The sequence below is a fragment of the Physeter macrocephalus genome, chromosome 1 (genome assembly GCF_002837175.3).
Source record: "Physeter macrocephalus isolate SW-GA chromosome 1, ASM283717v5, whole genome shotgun sequence".
NCBI lineage: Eukaryota > Metazoa > Chordata > Mammalia > Artiodactyla > Physeteridae > Physeter > Physeter macrocephalus.
In genome coordinates, this window is record NC_041214.2 from 142,925,772 (window position 1) to 142,941,127 (window position 15,356).

Below are 15,356 nucleotides of genomic sequence, written 5' to 3' on the forward strand. Positions count from 1 at the left end.
TTAGTGGCTGGGGACCGGGGAAGCTAGATGGCACGCACAGGGCAATCCCACACAAATAAAAACTGTCCTGCACCCTACACAGCTTCCTAAATTCCTGCTGGACATTTATGTCTTTACGATTATGTGAGTCCAAAACCGAGTTCAGCTTTATATATAAACACAATGCATTTCCGCACAGTTCTTACTGTAGATCTTCCTGGAGCTCACCATTGGATAAAATGAAGAAAGAAAAACTAATTCAGGGCCCCTGTATCAGTCTGCATCTGTATTTGTCACAACCATAAGGGGGCAAACGCCTGACTGCCATTGTTTCCACTGGTAGTCAAGCCTGAACACTTGTTGAAACACTTACTGTAAATTACATCCATTGTATTGACTCCCCTGCCAAACTCTGTCAGTTCGGTTTAAGAGTCATTGTTAGAGAGACTTTTCAAAATGTTATAAAAGGAGTGGTGGTCTGATGGTGGTGAAAACCAGAACTCAAGCTCTGAGATCTTAAATATTATTGCCTCCAATACTCTCATGTAAGATTTTGCTGTTTGTCAATAACACCTTTATTTAACAAGAATATTAGCTCTTTTGATGAGGCCTAGGCAATGTAACAGCTGTATCTTGCTCAGGGATCCAGAGGCACTCAGTCACGGACTTTGTCCAACTGGGCGTCTGTCTATCTTGGCAATACTCAAGGGCCCTGGGGTGTGTGTTCAGTCCATTGCTGTTCTGGGGTATCTCCAAACCATTTTTGTTCTTGACCTTCCACAAACTGATCACTTTGGGGAAACCCAGGATAAATCCAGTTTTTTTTTTTTTTTTTTTTTTTTTTGGCAAGAGAAGGAGAAGAAAAAAAATCACAGCTTGCTTTCTAACTTGTACCAACACTTCCTTGTTTCTTGTTTGATTTGAGGGAATTGTTAAGGGGCAGAAGAACAGGAAAACAGTTGAGAGTGCTGACAATGGCATCAGGGGTGGGATTTCAGGAAGCGGCTTTAGTGAAATGAAGTAGTTCCTTTTTATATTTCTACGCAAAAGGAACAGTCAGTATTCATCCCATTTTTTTTTCCTAAACAAAATGGATCAGTTTGGCTACTATTTAAAAATTTTAACATAAGAAGCATGTTTAAATATTGATAGAAGGCATATAATTTTTAGTGGAGATCACATATATGCCTATGAGTACACATAAAGTCAAGATAAAATGCTTAGGGCATATAAGAGCAGATTTATTTAACTGTGGTATTACTTATACTATTAATATGATAAATGCAAAGCTAAATTTACCTCATGAAAGACACCAAGGAAACATGTAGGCTGATATTCATATATAAAGCAGTTGAGCTCTCAAGATTTGATAGAGAAAGGGAAATGCCGAAATTCAGGAAGTGAAACACCTTCTGGAATGTTTATAACGTTTTGCTATTCTCTATTGTGGTCTGTGGTACCAAGCTCATTGCATCTCACTGTATTCACTAAATTTGAAGAGTTAACATAAAACAGGGGCTGGGGTGTCTTTTATCTTCATTAAACTTTGCACAGTTCACATTTCTAAAGGAAATACCAAATATTACACCAAACAGCCACATTAATGTCTGTAAATTAATTTTACTCTGCTAACTTAGCTTACGTTGTTAGCTTTCTAAATCTTTCCATAAATTTTACCATAAATAAATTACAATTTGTAGTACAGATTTGTAGTACAATTTGTAGTACAAATTGTACAAATTACAATTTGTACAGATTTATCCTCTATTATTTGTATGTGTGTGTTCATAAAAATGATTAAGGTAAACTCTAAAGTATGTTTTATCCTACTTTTCCAAAATCAATAAATAATGGAAAATATTAAATGGGAACACTTCATTTGTGGAAAATATATATTTAAAAGACGTGAAAAGGTCTTAAATGATAAGAAATTGATATTTAATTCTTTATAAATTATAATTTTAGAATCACATTGGAGATGAATAAGTTCTCAATGTCAGAGGCAATTTTTAATAAAAATAGAGCATAATCTATGTTAAAATTTTTCCATAAAAAGCTAAAACTTGAACATAAATGACAAACTACACATTTAACATTATTTGGTATAAAAAGGGCATTAAGGACTGCAATTTTCTACCAAACAAAGTTTGTTAGACTCCATGCATGTTACCTATTTCTCCATCAATTAAACAACCCAGTATCCTAAAGGAAAAGAAGAAATCTTGTGTGTGTTCAGTTTACAAAATGAGATTGGACATTTTTCACAAAAAATTCTCATTAGAGACTGACTGATGAGGATTTTAACTTTTTTTTTTTTGCGGTACGTGGGCCTCTCACTGTCGCGGCCTCCCCCGCTGCGGAGCACAGGCTCCGGACGCGCAGGCCCAGCGGCCATGGCCCACGGGCCCAGCCGCTCTGCGGCACGTGGGACCCTCCCAGACCAGGGCACGAACCCGCGTCCCCCGCATCGGCAGGCGGACTCTCAACCACTGCGCCACTAGGGAAGCCTTGATGAGGATTTTAAATGACCAAAATGTATTTATCTTAAAAAATGACAAAACTAGCATTCTAGTAATAATACAATTTAATAGGGAAGTCACCCAGCTCTTTGATAAATAAATATCCTTAAATTCTTTTCCTCTATGTTAGAACTATTTTTATAAATGGTAGTCTTAATTATTTTTATATTATAAATAACAGTGCTGTTTATGGTCTGATATTATTACTAGAAGGTACCTTTTTCCAAATTAATGAAACACATTTGGGGTGATTACTCATGTTATGAAAACAGTCCATGTAAAGATTTTCTGCAATGGTTCTTTAAAAAAAGCTTCTCCAGTGCACTTATGGTCTAATATTGGATTTATATTTAGTCTGAGGAGTAAGTGATTGTATTTTGAGGTATCCATACTACATATATCCTTATTTATTACTGTCAAAATATTACCGTCACAAGTTGCTTCTTTAACAAAGAAAAATCACAGATAAAATCCTATGTGTTCTCAGGCTTCCCTGGTGGCGCAGTGGTTAAGAATCCACCTGCCAATGCAGGTGAGGGACACGGGTTCGAGCCCTGGTCCGGCAAGATCCCACATGCCGCGGAGCAACTAAGCCCATGTGCCACAGCTACTGAGCCTGCGCTCTAGAGCCCGCGAGCCACAACTACTGAGCCCGCGTGCTGCAACTACTGAAGCCTGCATGCCTAGAGCCCATGCTCTGCAACAAGAGAAGCCATGCAATGAGAGGCCCGCGCACCACAATGAAGAGTGGCCCCCACTTGCTGCAACTAGAGAGAGCCCGTGTGCAGCAACAAAGACCCAACGCAGCCAAAAATAAATAAAAATAAAATAAATTTATTAAAAAAATCCTATGTGTTCTTGAAAAACAAGCTATTAGTATCTTGAAATCAAGGTGTTCCTATGTTCAAAATTTTATACTTCTGAACATGTAAAATGATATGGAATAAGAACTAAAAAATTCTCTCTCCTAAGCAGATATTATTTGAAAATTTCTGCTAAGAAATCCCTGTGAATGAAAAGTACATAATCCATTGTGCAAATTTGTTGACAGAGAAAATCTTGCTTTTCTGAATTATCATAGGAAGAAATATTTAGGTCAATGTGCTTCTTAATTTTGACAGCTGCCTATATTTAACTTTCCAAGCACAGAATTGTGTAACTCTTAAGCAAAATTACATTTCATGACATAAGTGGTTCTTTATCTTTGCCTTTAACATTTAATGTGATCTGAAATGTAATGCACTAGAATAAATAACCAATGAAGACTATTTTGGTGGCTTTCCAACCTCCATTTATGCAGGCCCCATCAAAATTTCTCTCTCTGAGAATTCCCTGGCGGTCCAGTGATTAGGATTCTGTGCTTTCACTGCCGAGGGCGCAGGTTCAGTCCCTGGTCGGGGAACTAAGATCCCGCAAGCCTCGCACTGTGGCCAAAAAAGAAAAAAAAAATTTCTCTCTCCACTGAGTGAATTGTGATTTCCATAGTTTTATCACATATCTGTTTTCTTCAAAGGTGTGCATTCTAGGCCACTGTCTCATAAACACTAATTGAATATTGTGCTTTCATTCCAGAAGCAACAAAATACCTCTCAGTAAGAAAGCACTTTTAAAAATTCATATCAAAAGTCACCCCTTAAGAACACGAGAGAGATTATACATACCAGACTGTTCTTGTTCCCTCCTGGGCTTCTTACCTTCATTTTCTGTGTTGGCGGGCACAGAGTCGACCCCAAAAGGATGCCAGGGCTGGAGATCATCCAGGCTGAACTCTCCATTCACGGGAAGAAGCTCCACAGTGGTTTTGGTTTCAGTCAAAGATGGCATGAGAGCATCATTGCCATAACTGATCCTTGGTTCGCTGATCATGTTGGCCAAGACATCGTCCGAGTAGTTCTGGTCTTTCTGAAGCAGCTCATCTAAACAAAACAAAGCCATGTCTTTGGTGAGTAACAGCAACAATCACAATAGAAGGAGTAGCAGGGGCTACCATCTGCTGTCTGCCAGACACGACTGTAATTACTTGACATGCATGATCTTATTTACAGCCACGAGGTGGGCACCATTATCATCTCCATCCTACAGATGTGAAAACTGAGGCACACGGTAGTTAAGCCACTTACACAAAATCGTAGCTAGCAATGCCCAAGGTGGGATTTGAGCCCAGGTAGAGTGGCTTAGACCAAGGCTGATGCTCTGACCCGCTGCACCACTCCCCCCAGTGGTGAAAAACCTTGAGAGGTAAACGGCCATTCTCTCCTAGTCTACAGTGATCACAGAGGAATGGAGAGCGTGCTTTGGCGGGGTGTTTGCAGTGGAGTGGTGGCAGTGTGCAAGGTACAGTTTCTTTCAAGCTGAAGGACATATCCAGCGAATTCCTAGTCTTTCCATGAACACGTGTAAGGACAAGAAAAGCGTAAGTGACGGGCCGCCTGCCTGCTCCATTCTTCAACAGTTCTCATTGTTTTGCCTTGAAAAAAAATCTGTCTTTCTCAAAGGCTCCCAGGTGCTGCACGATATATGTTCTGAGGCAACAAAGAAGGCCAGTTTTGGCTTTGCAGGTGTGAAGCTCTGCTCCAGCCTTCTCTTCTGTGGGATAAACAGCCCCGCCTGCCAACATTTCTCATGGGCTTTCAAACCAATTATCCTGTCTTTCTCTGCTGTGTCTTGTTTGCGTCTCATTTCAAAAAATACTATCAGTTACCCCTTTTTAAAACTGACTAAACAAAATCAACTTTATGGAACACAATCAACCTATCTGAAGTTCTTGTAGACCAGTGAAAATTCCCAGATTATACATTTCATTATTGAAATGCATTTTTACCGGAAAAAAGAGCTGGGAACATAACTCTGTATTGAGTGCAACTGCAGTTTTAAAAACTGAGTATCACAAGATCTGAGATTCTCCTATTATGTTGCCAAAGATACACCAGGTTTTTCTGTATGACATATTTTTAACATTAGAGACATAAATAGCATGTGTGCTATCAACAATAACATTAATCAGAACTTTTCACTTTCCACTCATACCTCTGTCAAGAGTTTACTGTATTATATATTTCAAACCAATCACTGGTTAGTATTATTGATATAGAAAATGAAAAAAGTAAAATCAGGATTTAAACTTGATTTGTAACATCTTACTATTATCCTTCACATTCTCTTCTAAATTCACAAAAAATTTATCTGAAAAATTAAAATTCTGTTCAAATATATCTATTAAAAGTTTGACAGACTAGCATTAAAGTATGAGATTAATGTCCTTCTGTGAAGTCAGTTTTATTGCAAGATATTTTAAATGATAAAATCTCAAGCAAATCGGTCCTCCTGAAGTCTAATTTGAGTTATAATATATATCTGTTTGCTGGGGTACCATTCTAAAATTCAATATTAGATGCTTGCAATGACCTTTCCCATACAGATAAAAGGCCTGCACTACATTTCTTCCAATTTTTTCATGTCTTGCAGAGTCACAGGTAACGGCTAATAACTTAGCCAATGTCTACTTTAATAAATTAAATGGGTCTTTTATATAAATCTTATGCTTGTGACTGTTAAGTAGTTAAAATGTAAAGAAAAGATCTTCTGGAATAATTATTGGTGCTTACATGTTCATCTTGTGAGGGAATGAATAACCTTTGCCAGCGGTATCCGCTCCTGGCCCTACCTGGCGCCATGTTGTTCTTGGTGTCTTTGTGGCATTTACCATCACTTAACCTCTTCCTGCATCTGGAAATTTTTTCTCTTTGTCTTGTAGGCACAGTACTGAGCTTGTTTCCTATGATTTCTCTGAGTAACTCTCTGCTCATTTTTTCTAATCCCGTCGTCTCTGTCATTTTCTTCTTATATCTCTTTCCATCTCTTTCTTCAGTTCTTCATTTGGAAATCCCATCCACTCTTGAAACGCTAAGGACCCCCTACTTTTGGTTGAATCTGAAATGTATTTCCCCGGCTCTGACTTCTCCCTCCCACTCTAGTGTATATATTTCTAACAGTTTTCTGGAACTATGAACTTAGATCTTCCATGAACTTAGTATGTACAAAACTGAGCTCATGGCTCTCCTCCTGCCTTCCCATTTTCTAATCATGACAGAACTCTTCTCCCAGCCACAGGCTTGAAACCTTCAGAACAATCTGTGACTCTATATTTTTGTGTCCCATACTTGAATTACTGACGGCTCCTTTTTAATTCCATTTTTGGATTCTCTCTTATTCATTTCTCACTCCCCTTTTCCATTACCCACCTCCCTTGAGCCATCATTACTTTTTGCCTGGATAATTGTGATAATTCTCTCCTCAGTGCTTTCCCTCCTCTAATTTTTATCCCTCTGTTTCCCAGATCTTTTCCTGGTATTAAGGAATGGCTCCACCCCATTTCAACAGCTTCTCTGTTTCTAATGACTTAATCCCAAACTCCTCTGCCAAATGTTAAAGGCCCTCTGGGATCTGGGCCCACCTCATCTTTTTAGCCATGAGGCTCACAGCTCTTTGCTGTATACACCTGTGATATTGTGATTTATAATAAGAAATATTTATTTGGTCTTTGTAGGCACAGAGGTACTAAAACCCTTGGAACTTCTTAGGTGATGAGACCTATAAAGGTGTCTTGTTACATTAATGAGGTGACTTCTGAAAAGCCCCTAGGTCACCTAAGGATGGGGGCTTGTCATCAGGGGAACTAACAACATGCTTAGAAGGTTAGAACTTTCAGCCTCACCCCCAATGGCCAATGATTTACTCAAACATGCCTATGTAATGAAGTCTCTGTAAAACCCCAAAGAATAGCGTTCGCATTATTTACAATAGCCAAAATATGGAAGCAACCTAAGTGTCCACCACAGGTGAATCGATAAAGAAGATGTGGTACATATACATACAATGGAGTATTACTCAGCCATAAAAAAGAATGAAATTTTGCCATTGGCAACAACATGGATGGACCTATAGAGTATTATGCTTAGAGAAATAAGTCAGACAGAGAAAGACAAATACTGTATAATATCACTTATATGAGGAATCTGAAAAATACAACAAACTAGTGAATATAACAAAAAAGAAACAGACTCACAGATAAAGAGAACAAACTGGTTACCAGTGGGGAGAGGGGAGGGACAAGATATGGAGAGGGGTTTAAGAGGTACAAACTACTATGTGTAAAATAAATAAGCTACAAGGATATATTGTGCAGCACAGGGAATATAGCCAACATTGTATAATAACTATAAATGGAGTATAAGCTTTCAAAATTGTGAATCACTATACTGTACACCTGAAACTTATATAATATTAAAAATCAAGTATACCTCAATAAGAAAAGGGAAGAAAAAAATTAAGTGAATTTAGCAAGGCTGCGGAATACATGGTCAATATAAAAACTCAGCTGTATTATATACTCACAACAATTAGAAAGTAAACATTTAAAAAATATGCTATGTAAAAAAAAGAATAGGGTTCGGAGAGCTTCAGCGTTGGTGAACACGTGACGTGGAGATGTGGGAGTGTGCTGGGCTGGGAGGGAGCAGGAGAGCTCTGAGCTCCTTCCCACATACTCTGCCCTATCCTTCTCTTGTTCCTGAGTTAAATCCTTTTTTAATAAACCTGCTGGTTTATTAAAAATCCAGTAAGTGAAACATTTATCTGTGTTCTGTGAACCATTCTAGGAAATTAATAGAACCTGAGGAGGAGGTGGCTGGAGTCTCTGATTCACAGATGGCCATCAGAAGGCCAGGTGACAACCAGGACTTGAGACTGGCTGTGGTGGGGGGGTGGGGTGGGCAGTCTTGTGGGACTAAGCCCTTGCTTGACCTGTGGACTCTGACGCTACCTTCCAGGTAGTAGTATCAGGATTGGGTTGAACTGTAGGATGCTCAGCTAACGCTGGAGAATCACTTGTTGGTGTGGGGAGAACTCCACACATTGGAATTGGTGTCAGAATCATAATCCCACATCTGAACGGTCTGGATGGGACCATGCATTCCCCTCAGGACACCTTTGCTCTCTGTTCCTGCTACCTGGGAAGCCCATCTCTGCTTATATAAACTATAATGAACTCTTTAGAGCCCATCTCCAATGCCCCCTCTTCTACAGCTCTTCTCCCAATAACTTTATGAGGCAGCCATCATTACCTTCACAGAACATGAATCTGAGGCCGGGAGAGGTGAATGGATTCTTCACGATTGCATGGCCAGTAGCATCAGTGCTGAAATCCAAGTCCTGGGCTACATAACACCAACCTCCCTGATTTAACCCCTACCTATCCAGGGTCACTCTTATTCTCATCACTGGACTGTTCATTTACAGAGTAAATGGAGAAACCAGGCATTATAAGCCTGACTGTTCCATAATGTCTTCCACGTTTACCTTGTAAGCTGACCTAAACACCAGGAGCCCTATGGAATGGTTACTGCTTTTGTCCCCTCAAATAGGCATTTCCCAGGCATGGGAGCTGGGGGGAGTCCTGTACCCATCTCAGCCATGGCAGTAAAAAAGATAGTGTAGGGAACTGTCACAGTGGAAACTCTTACATCTGTGCTTCATAAAATAGGCATGACATTTTAGATTGCAGCAAATCATGGTGTGCCCCCTTTTCTCTTTTATACTGTTGGCAGGAAATTTCCTCCAAATGGCTGCTAAAATGTAGAGCCCTATGGTGGTTAATTTTCCTGGTTTATTATATTCATTTTCAGAAAATGAAAGAACAAAATATTCAACAAACATTACATTTTTGGCAGACTGAGAAGCACTTAAGCTTTAAAAAAACTTTTGGTACCAAAGCAGAAATCCACTTTCCTATCTCTATTTAACATAGGAGATTTAGAAACAACCATCTTTGGTCATCTCACTTGGAACAATGAGGTCAGTGTTGGGTTTAAGGGAAGAAAAGAGGGTGGAAATGATGGATTACTGTTAGCTGGAGTAGGATTCAATTTTGTGACCATAAAATGTCTAAAACCTACTTCTTGACATTATTAAGGGCTCAGGATTTTACCAACTGTTAACACAATTGGCACCAGGCAACTCCTCTTATGATAAAAAAAAAATTCAAAGCCAAATATGATCATTTCATTGTTCATTCTGAGCGGGACTTTATCTTTGAATTTTGTGGTCAGACTAATTACACAGAAACCACACTTCTACTATGTTGGTGGCCCCGATGGATTATCCTTTTATATGAATTAATTTAATATTTTATTACAGTGCTTTGATGGCATATATTGGGATGTCAAAGCTTTTAAGCATCTACATTTGCCAACTGCTGTATTAAACTAAAAGGCACATTCCCCCCCAAGACTCTTTATTTTCTTAAAGGCTAACTGATACTGCCCAAAATTGCAGCAGTTACCTCTGTAGTTAAATATCTTCTGTAATACCCGAACATATGAGCCTTGCAGTTAAAAGTGGAAATATTTAACTAAATTCAATGGTGGTAATATTTAACCTACAGTTTAAACAATAAAAAGATGTTTAACTTCAAATATTAAACATGCAATAAACCCCACTGTATGTTGCCCTCTTAAAAATGTTTTGAGGATGTATATCAGGCATACTTAAAGTAAATAAGAGAAAGAAAATGAAACACCTCACCACTTAGCTATCATTGAAAATATTTAAAATATTTTAAAGAAAGCAACATCAGGGCTTCCCTGGTGGCACAGTGGTTAAAAATCCGCCTGCCAATGCAGGGGACACGGGTTCGAGCCCTGGTCCGGGAAGATCCCACATGAAGCGGAACAACTAAGCCCGTGTGCCACAACTACTGAGCCTGCGCTCTAGAGCCCGTGAGCCACAGCTACTGAAGCCTGCGCACCTAGAGCCTGTGCTCCGCAACGAGAAGCCACTGCAATGAGAAGCCCGTGCATCGCTGCAACTAGAGAAAGCCCGCGCACGGCAACGAAGACCCAACACGGCCAAAAATAAATAAATAAATAAATAAATAAATAAACAAATATATTAAAAAAAGAAAAAAAGAAAGCAACATCAAAAGAGATGCCCAGTGGTGATTTCAACTTCAAATGACTAACATATTTTGTTTTTGTAGAAGCAATAGACTTCCATGATAATTCATTTTGAGAGAAATGGCCTCATAAAGGACTATGAATGGGAAACAGATGAATCCTAGATAATTCATCTAATGCTCTTCTTTTAATTATTAATCCACTAGCCAAACTCCTTCTAAAAGTTTAACTGCCATCTTTTAGGTTTCAAGAAAATGAAGTTTATAAACATTAAATCAGTTCTTCTACAAGCTTCAGTTGTAATTATTGGAACTACCTATTCCATCCTTTAAACGCCTTTGGGGTGGGTGGGAAACGTCCTTCACATAGAGGAGGTCCAACCTCAGTCTTTTCCCCTGTGAAACACGGCTATTAAAGGTCTGATTTGGAGACCAGTGAACATGCTCAGGCTTGCTGGTTTTTCTACTGTATAGAATTGACCCTGCATCTCTATCTTCATTTTTCCCCAATTTTCTGATTCTTCTGGTTCCTAGTGGAAAAATACACATTTATCTGCAGCCTCTTCCCCAAATGGAAATTTCCTATCAACCTTGTCTAACAGGAGAGTCTCACATGATCAGTTCTTGTATTTTAACAACTGATTACTTATGCATTTAAAAGGACTGAGAATTACACCTTTGTACAATGCATTCCTCCACCATGCCACCCCTGCAACTGCCACAGCTGCACTGGACGTATTTATAAAAGGGATGTAATTTTTTCCCCATCAAGAAGCTCTACTACAAATCTGCTGTCATCCATTCTAGGCATTTTGCCCACACCAGGACGATGAGATCAGATTTAATTTTCCAATCACAGTCTGTGCATGTCTGATACATGGCTTAGCATATAACTGCCACGCTGTTCATTATACTCAACATCACCATGGCCTCTGAAACTCCCTAAGCCTTGGTTCCTCATCCCTAAAATCAGGGGAAGTTGGATGGATGGTCTTTGTAGTTTCTTCACTTTGAATCCTGTTATCTATAATCTTGCTGTGTGGGCATCCCCTGAGAGCTTGTCGAAATGCATAATCTCGGGTTCCACCCAGAGCTAGGGAAACAATCTGCACGTTTAACATGATCCCCAGGCAATTTTTAAAAAACTGAAGTATAGTTGAGGTACAATATTATATAAGTTACAGGTGTACAGTAGAGTGATTCACAATTTTTAAAGGTTATACTCCATTTATAGTTATTATAAAATATTGGCTATACGCCCTGTGTTGTACAATATATCCTTGCAGCTTATTTTATACATATTACCTCTTAATCCCCTACCCCTATATTGCCCCTCCCCCCTTCCCTCTCCCCACAGGTAACCACTAGTTTGTTCTCTGTGTCTGTGAGTCTGCTTCTTTTTTGTTATATTCATTAGTTTGTTGTATGTTTTAGATTCCACATATAAGTGATATCATACAGTATTTGTCTTTCTCTATCTGACTTATTTCACTTAGCATAATACATCTGATCCCAGGCGAGTCTTAAGCACATTACAGTCTGATCACTGCCACGAGGTCTACAAAGGCATCACTACAAAATGGCCTCAGTTATCCCCGTCCTACAAGACAAGCCTCAAAACAAAACAAGGTGTGAAAGGTGAGTATGGCCAAGAAACAATATTGCCATTAGAAACCTTGCTGCAAAACACCTCAAAGGCATGTTCATAAACCCAACCCACCCTATTGTCTTGAAGCTGCCATTCACGATAACATTTTTCTGAACCAGAAAGCCACAGGAAAGGAAAGACTAGTTATGAATTTCCTTTGTTTTGCCAGACTATTTGTCAGGCAGGAAATTACATAGGAGCCAGAGCAGGAGAGTGTTCAGGAAACAAACAGGTCATTGTTATTCAGACCCTGAGGAAAAGAATGTACTTAAAAAAGTAGAGGGCACCAGAGGACATACTTCACTGCTGTGCTCTCCCCTATAAAGACTGAATTTACGTCTAAGCATGGACTGACTTATAGTTCAATGGAGCAGAAGTTGCTTGAAATGCTGATTTGGGGGAGAACCTATGTGGTCTTCAAGTGATTACTGCACACGGCTGGGATGTTTCGATCAGCGTGTGACTGGTGGGACAGCAATACTGTGATGGAATTGTGTCATGCTATGACATCTTGATAGCATGAGATCAACGGCACCAATGACGCCTTCCATGCCTGTGGCCTTTACATAGCTGTTAGCTCATTTGACCACATCAACCTTCATAATGGGATTACTACCCCCAATGACAGTTGAGCAAACTGTGACACCAACCTTGAGAAATACATTTAAAGTTATCGAGTAGCAGGACTGGGATCTGAACACAAGTATCCCGATTCCTAGTGCCACCTTCTCACTATTCCATTGAACAAAAACCATTTTATGGAGGACGTGGCTATTTCACTTTGATTAGTAACTAACATTATAAAAATACATCCGCATCTATCATGGCAAGCATCCTGTTTCGCATGCATTATTTTGATCGATTTGGAAAGTGATGAATTTAATGATATCTTTTTTACATATGAAGAAACCAAGGTAATCACAGAGCCGGAGTCCAAGGTCACAGAGCTTCTTGATGGTGGGGCAGAGCTGAAAGGCCAGGTGGTTTCCAGCTGCACAGCCATGCACTGCTCCCTTCTCTAAGTGAGGCTTACCTGTCACTCCTGTTTTTTTTTTTTTTTTTTTTGTGGTACGCGGGCCTCCCTGTGCTGCGGCCTCTCCCGTTGCGGAGGACAGGCTCCGGACGCGCAGGCTCAGCGGCCATGGCTCACGGGCCCAGCCGCTCCGCGGCATGTGGGATCCTCCCGGACCGGGGCGCGAACCCAGTTCCCCTGCATCGGCAGGCGGACGCGCAACCGCTGCGCCACCAGGGAAGCCCTGTCACTCCTGTTTTGATGGTCCACCCTCAGCAGCAGTTTCTCCTCTCACCCACCTCCCACTTCTTTAGATTTCCCTTTCTCTGGTAGACTGGTATAAATATGATGGCTACATGAACTGTCATTAGGTTTCACCGATTCTGAGTCAAATTTAAGATATTTAGACTGCTTTGGATTTTGAGCGATTTAAATGTACAAGGCTGCCATATTTTCCAACATGAGGAAAAAATGAGATATATTATCACAAAGCAAAACTGTCCCACAAATCTAGTTTTTACTTTGACCTCCCAGAAAACTGGGTCAGTCCTCTTATTTTTAGCTACACTATCAACCCTGAAAATCTCTCACAGCCTCAAAATTCAGACTCCACGTCTGAATCTGGGTTTATTTTTCTTTAGTAGTTTCTTGGACAGAGATTTTAAATGGAGCCTGCTTTGTGCAATTATGGCAACAAACTATCCCTGAAGGTGATACAAACATGGCTACACCTCACTTGTGAGAACATTCCTTGTTGCAAGTGACATTTTCCTGAAGCATCACTTGTCTCGCTTAAAAGGGAGCGTACAGAAGAAGTTCCTTTTCAAGACAAATTTCCTTTTGACTTTCAAACAACGCAGATCAAACAACTTAGACCTACCAATGGCCGTCAGAAATCAAGATAAAAGTCAGTCAGGCTCCCTGGTTTCTAAAAACAGAGTAGAGTTCCTACTTCATGTTTACTTGTGGAACTTGAGCCAATGACCTGATCTTATTTCCAACCACAGTTGGAGTCTTGGTCCCGCCTGGGGAGTCAGGAGCCTAAGCAATCCTGAGGGGAAAAATCTTCTAAAGTTTAAGCTAAAAACCAAGTTTACATATTACAGAAAGAACCTCAAAGTATGCTGTGTTGAGGGCATAATTCATGTATACAAATGTGTCCTAGTTTTGAAGAAACAACACATAGTGAAGAATTTCAGTGTAAAGGGCTAATCTGTAGCGCCAGCTTTAGCCTGTATGTGTATGGATGTTTTCCTCTGGTTAATACATATAGTGAAAATGCATATATGTCCATGAATGTACGCAGATGCAGACTAAATGTCCTCTGCAAACTAAATTAAAATAAATGTGGGGCTTCCCTGGTGGCGCAGTGGTTGAGGGTCCGCCTGCCGATGCAGGGGACGTGGGTTCGTGCCCCGGTCCGGGAGGATCCCGCATGCCGCGGGGGCGGCTGGGCCCGTGAGCCGTGGCCGCTGAGCCTGCGCGTCCGGAGCCTGTGCTCCGCAACGGGTGAGGCCACAACAGTGAGAGGCCTGCGTAACGCAAAAAAAAAAAAAAAAAAAAAAAACGTGATTTTTATGCCTTATATCCCTTAAACAAAAGTCAATTATTTCTTATGGCCTTCAACCTAGCAAAACAGTTGTCTCTTCACATGCTAGAGGAAAAACCGGCTGTCTTGGGGTAGTTGAGAGATGTATACTTTTATGGCTAAGCTCAAGGAGTTTCAAAGTAATTATGATTATGTAGAATTTTCTCTTCAAAATTGTCTTTTAAGAGCCTAACCCCTGCAGCATCACTTCACTGTATTCCTCTTATATAAAAATGTAGTTTGGTGCTAATTATGAGTCACATACATTCAGTGCAAAGAAAACAAAAGAAACAAAAATTCACTTGCCATCCCACCAAAAATAATTTTTAACATAGTTTTATCCTTTACGGAATCAATTATTTCATCTCGTCCCCTCATCACTTTATTATCTAGTTGTTACGACTGTGGTCAAGGAGACAGAATTTTGTGAGATTACTGAAGAAGGCCCCTGGAATTGGAGTTATCAGATTTGAGGACATAGCGAGAGGCAATCACAAGAATCCGTATTTCTCCAGTGCCATTCCAGAGTATGTATTTCTTTGTTCTCTGGTAGGTTGTTCTGCATAGTTGGTACAGTTTATTGTTTGTTTCTTTGTACTTGTAAGTTCTCCGCTATACAGTAAATTGGAAACATGAAATAAAACCTGAGGTTTGCTCTA

General features: G+C 39.9%; 1 protein-coding gene across 4 annotated transcripts in view; it reads right to left on the reverse strand.

Annotated features, from left to right (window-relative positions):
* APP (amyloid beta precursor protein) overlaps positions 1-15,356 on the reverse strand; it is a 279,931-nt gene that overhangs the window by 23,099 nt on the left and 241,476 nt on the right. For all 4 annotated transcript variants that reach the window (XM_007110934.4, XM_007110935.4, XM_007110933.4 and 1 more), the window contains one exon: positions 4,193-4,414. In XM_007110934.4, the coding sequence (XP_007110996.1) occupies positions 4,193-4,414 (222 nt within the window). The remainder of the gene's footprint in view (positions 1-4,192; positions 4,415-15,356) is intronic.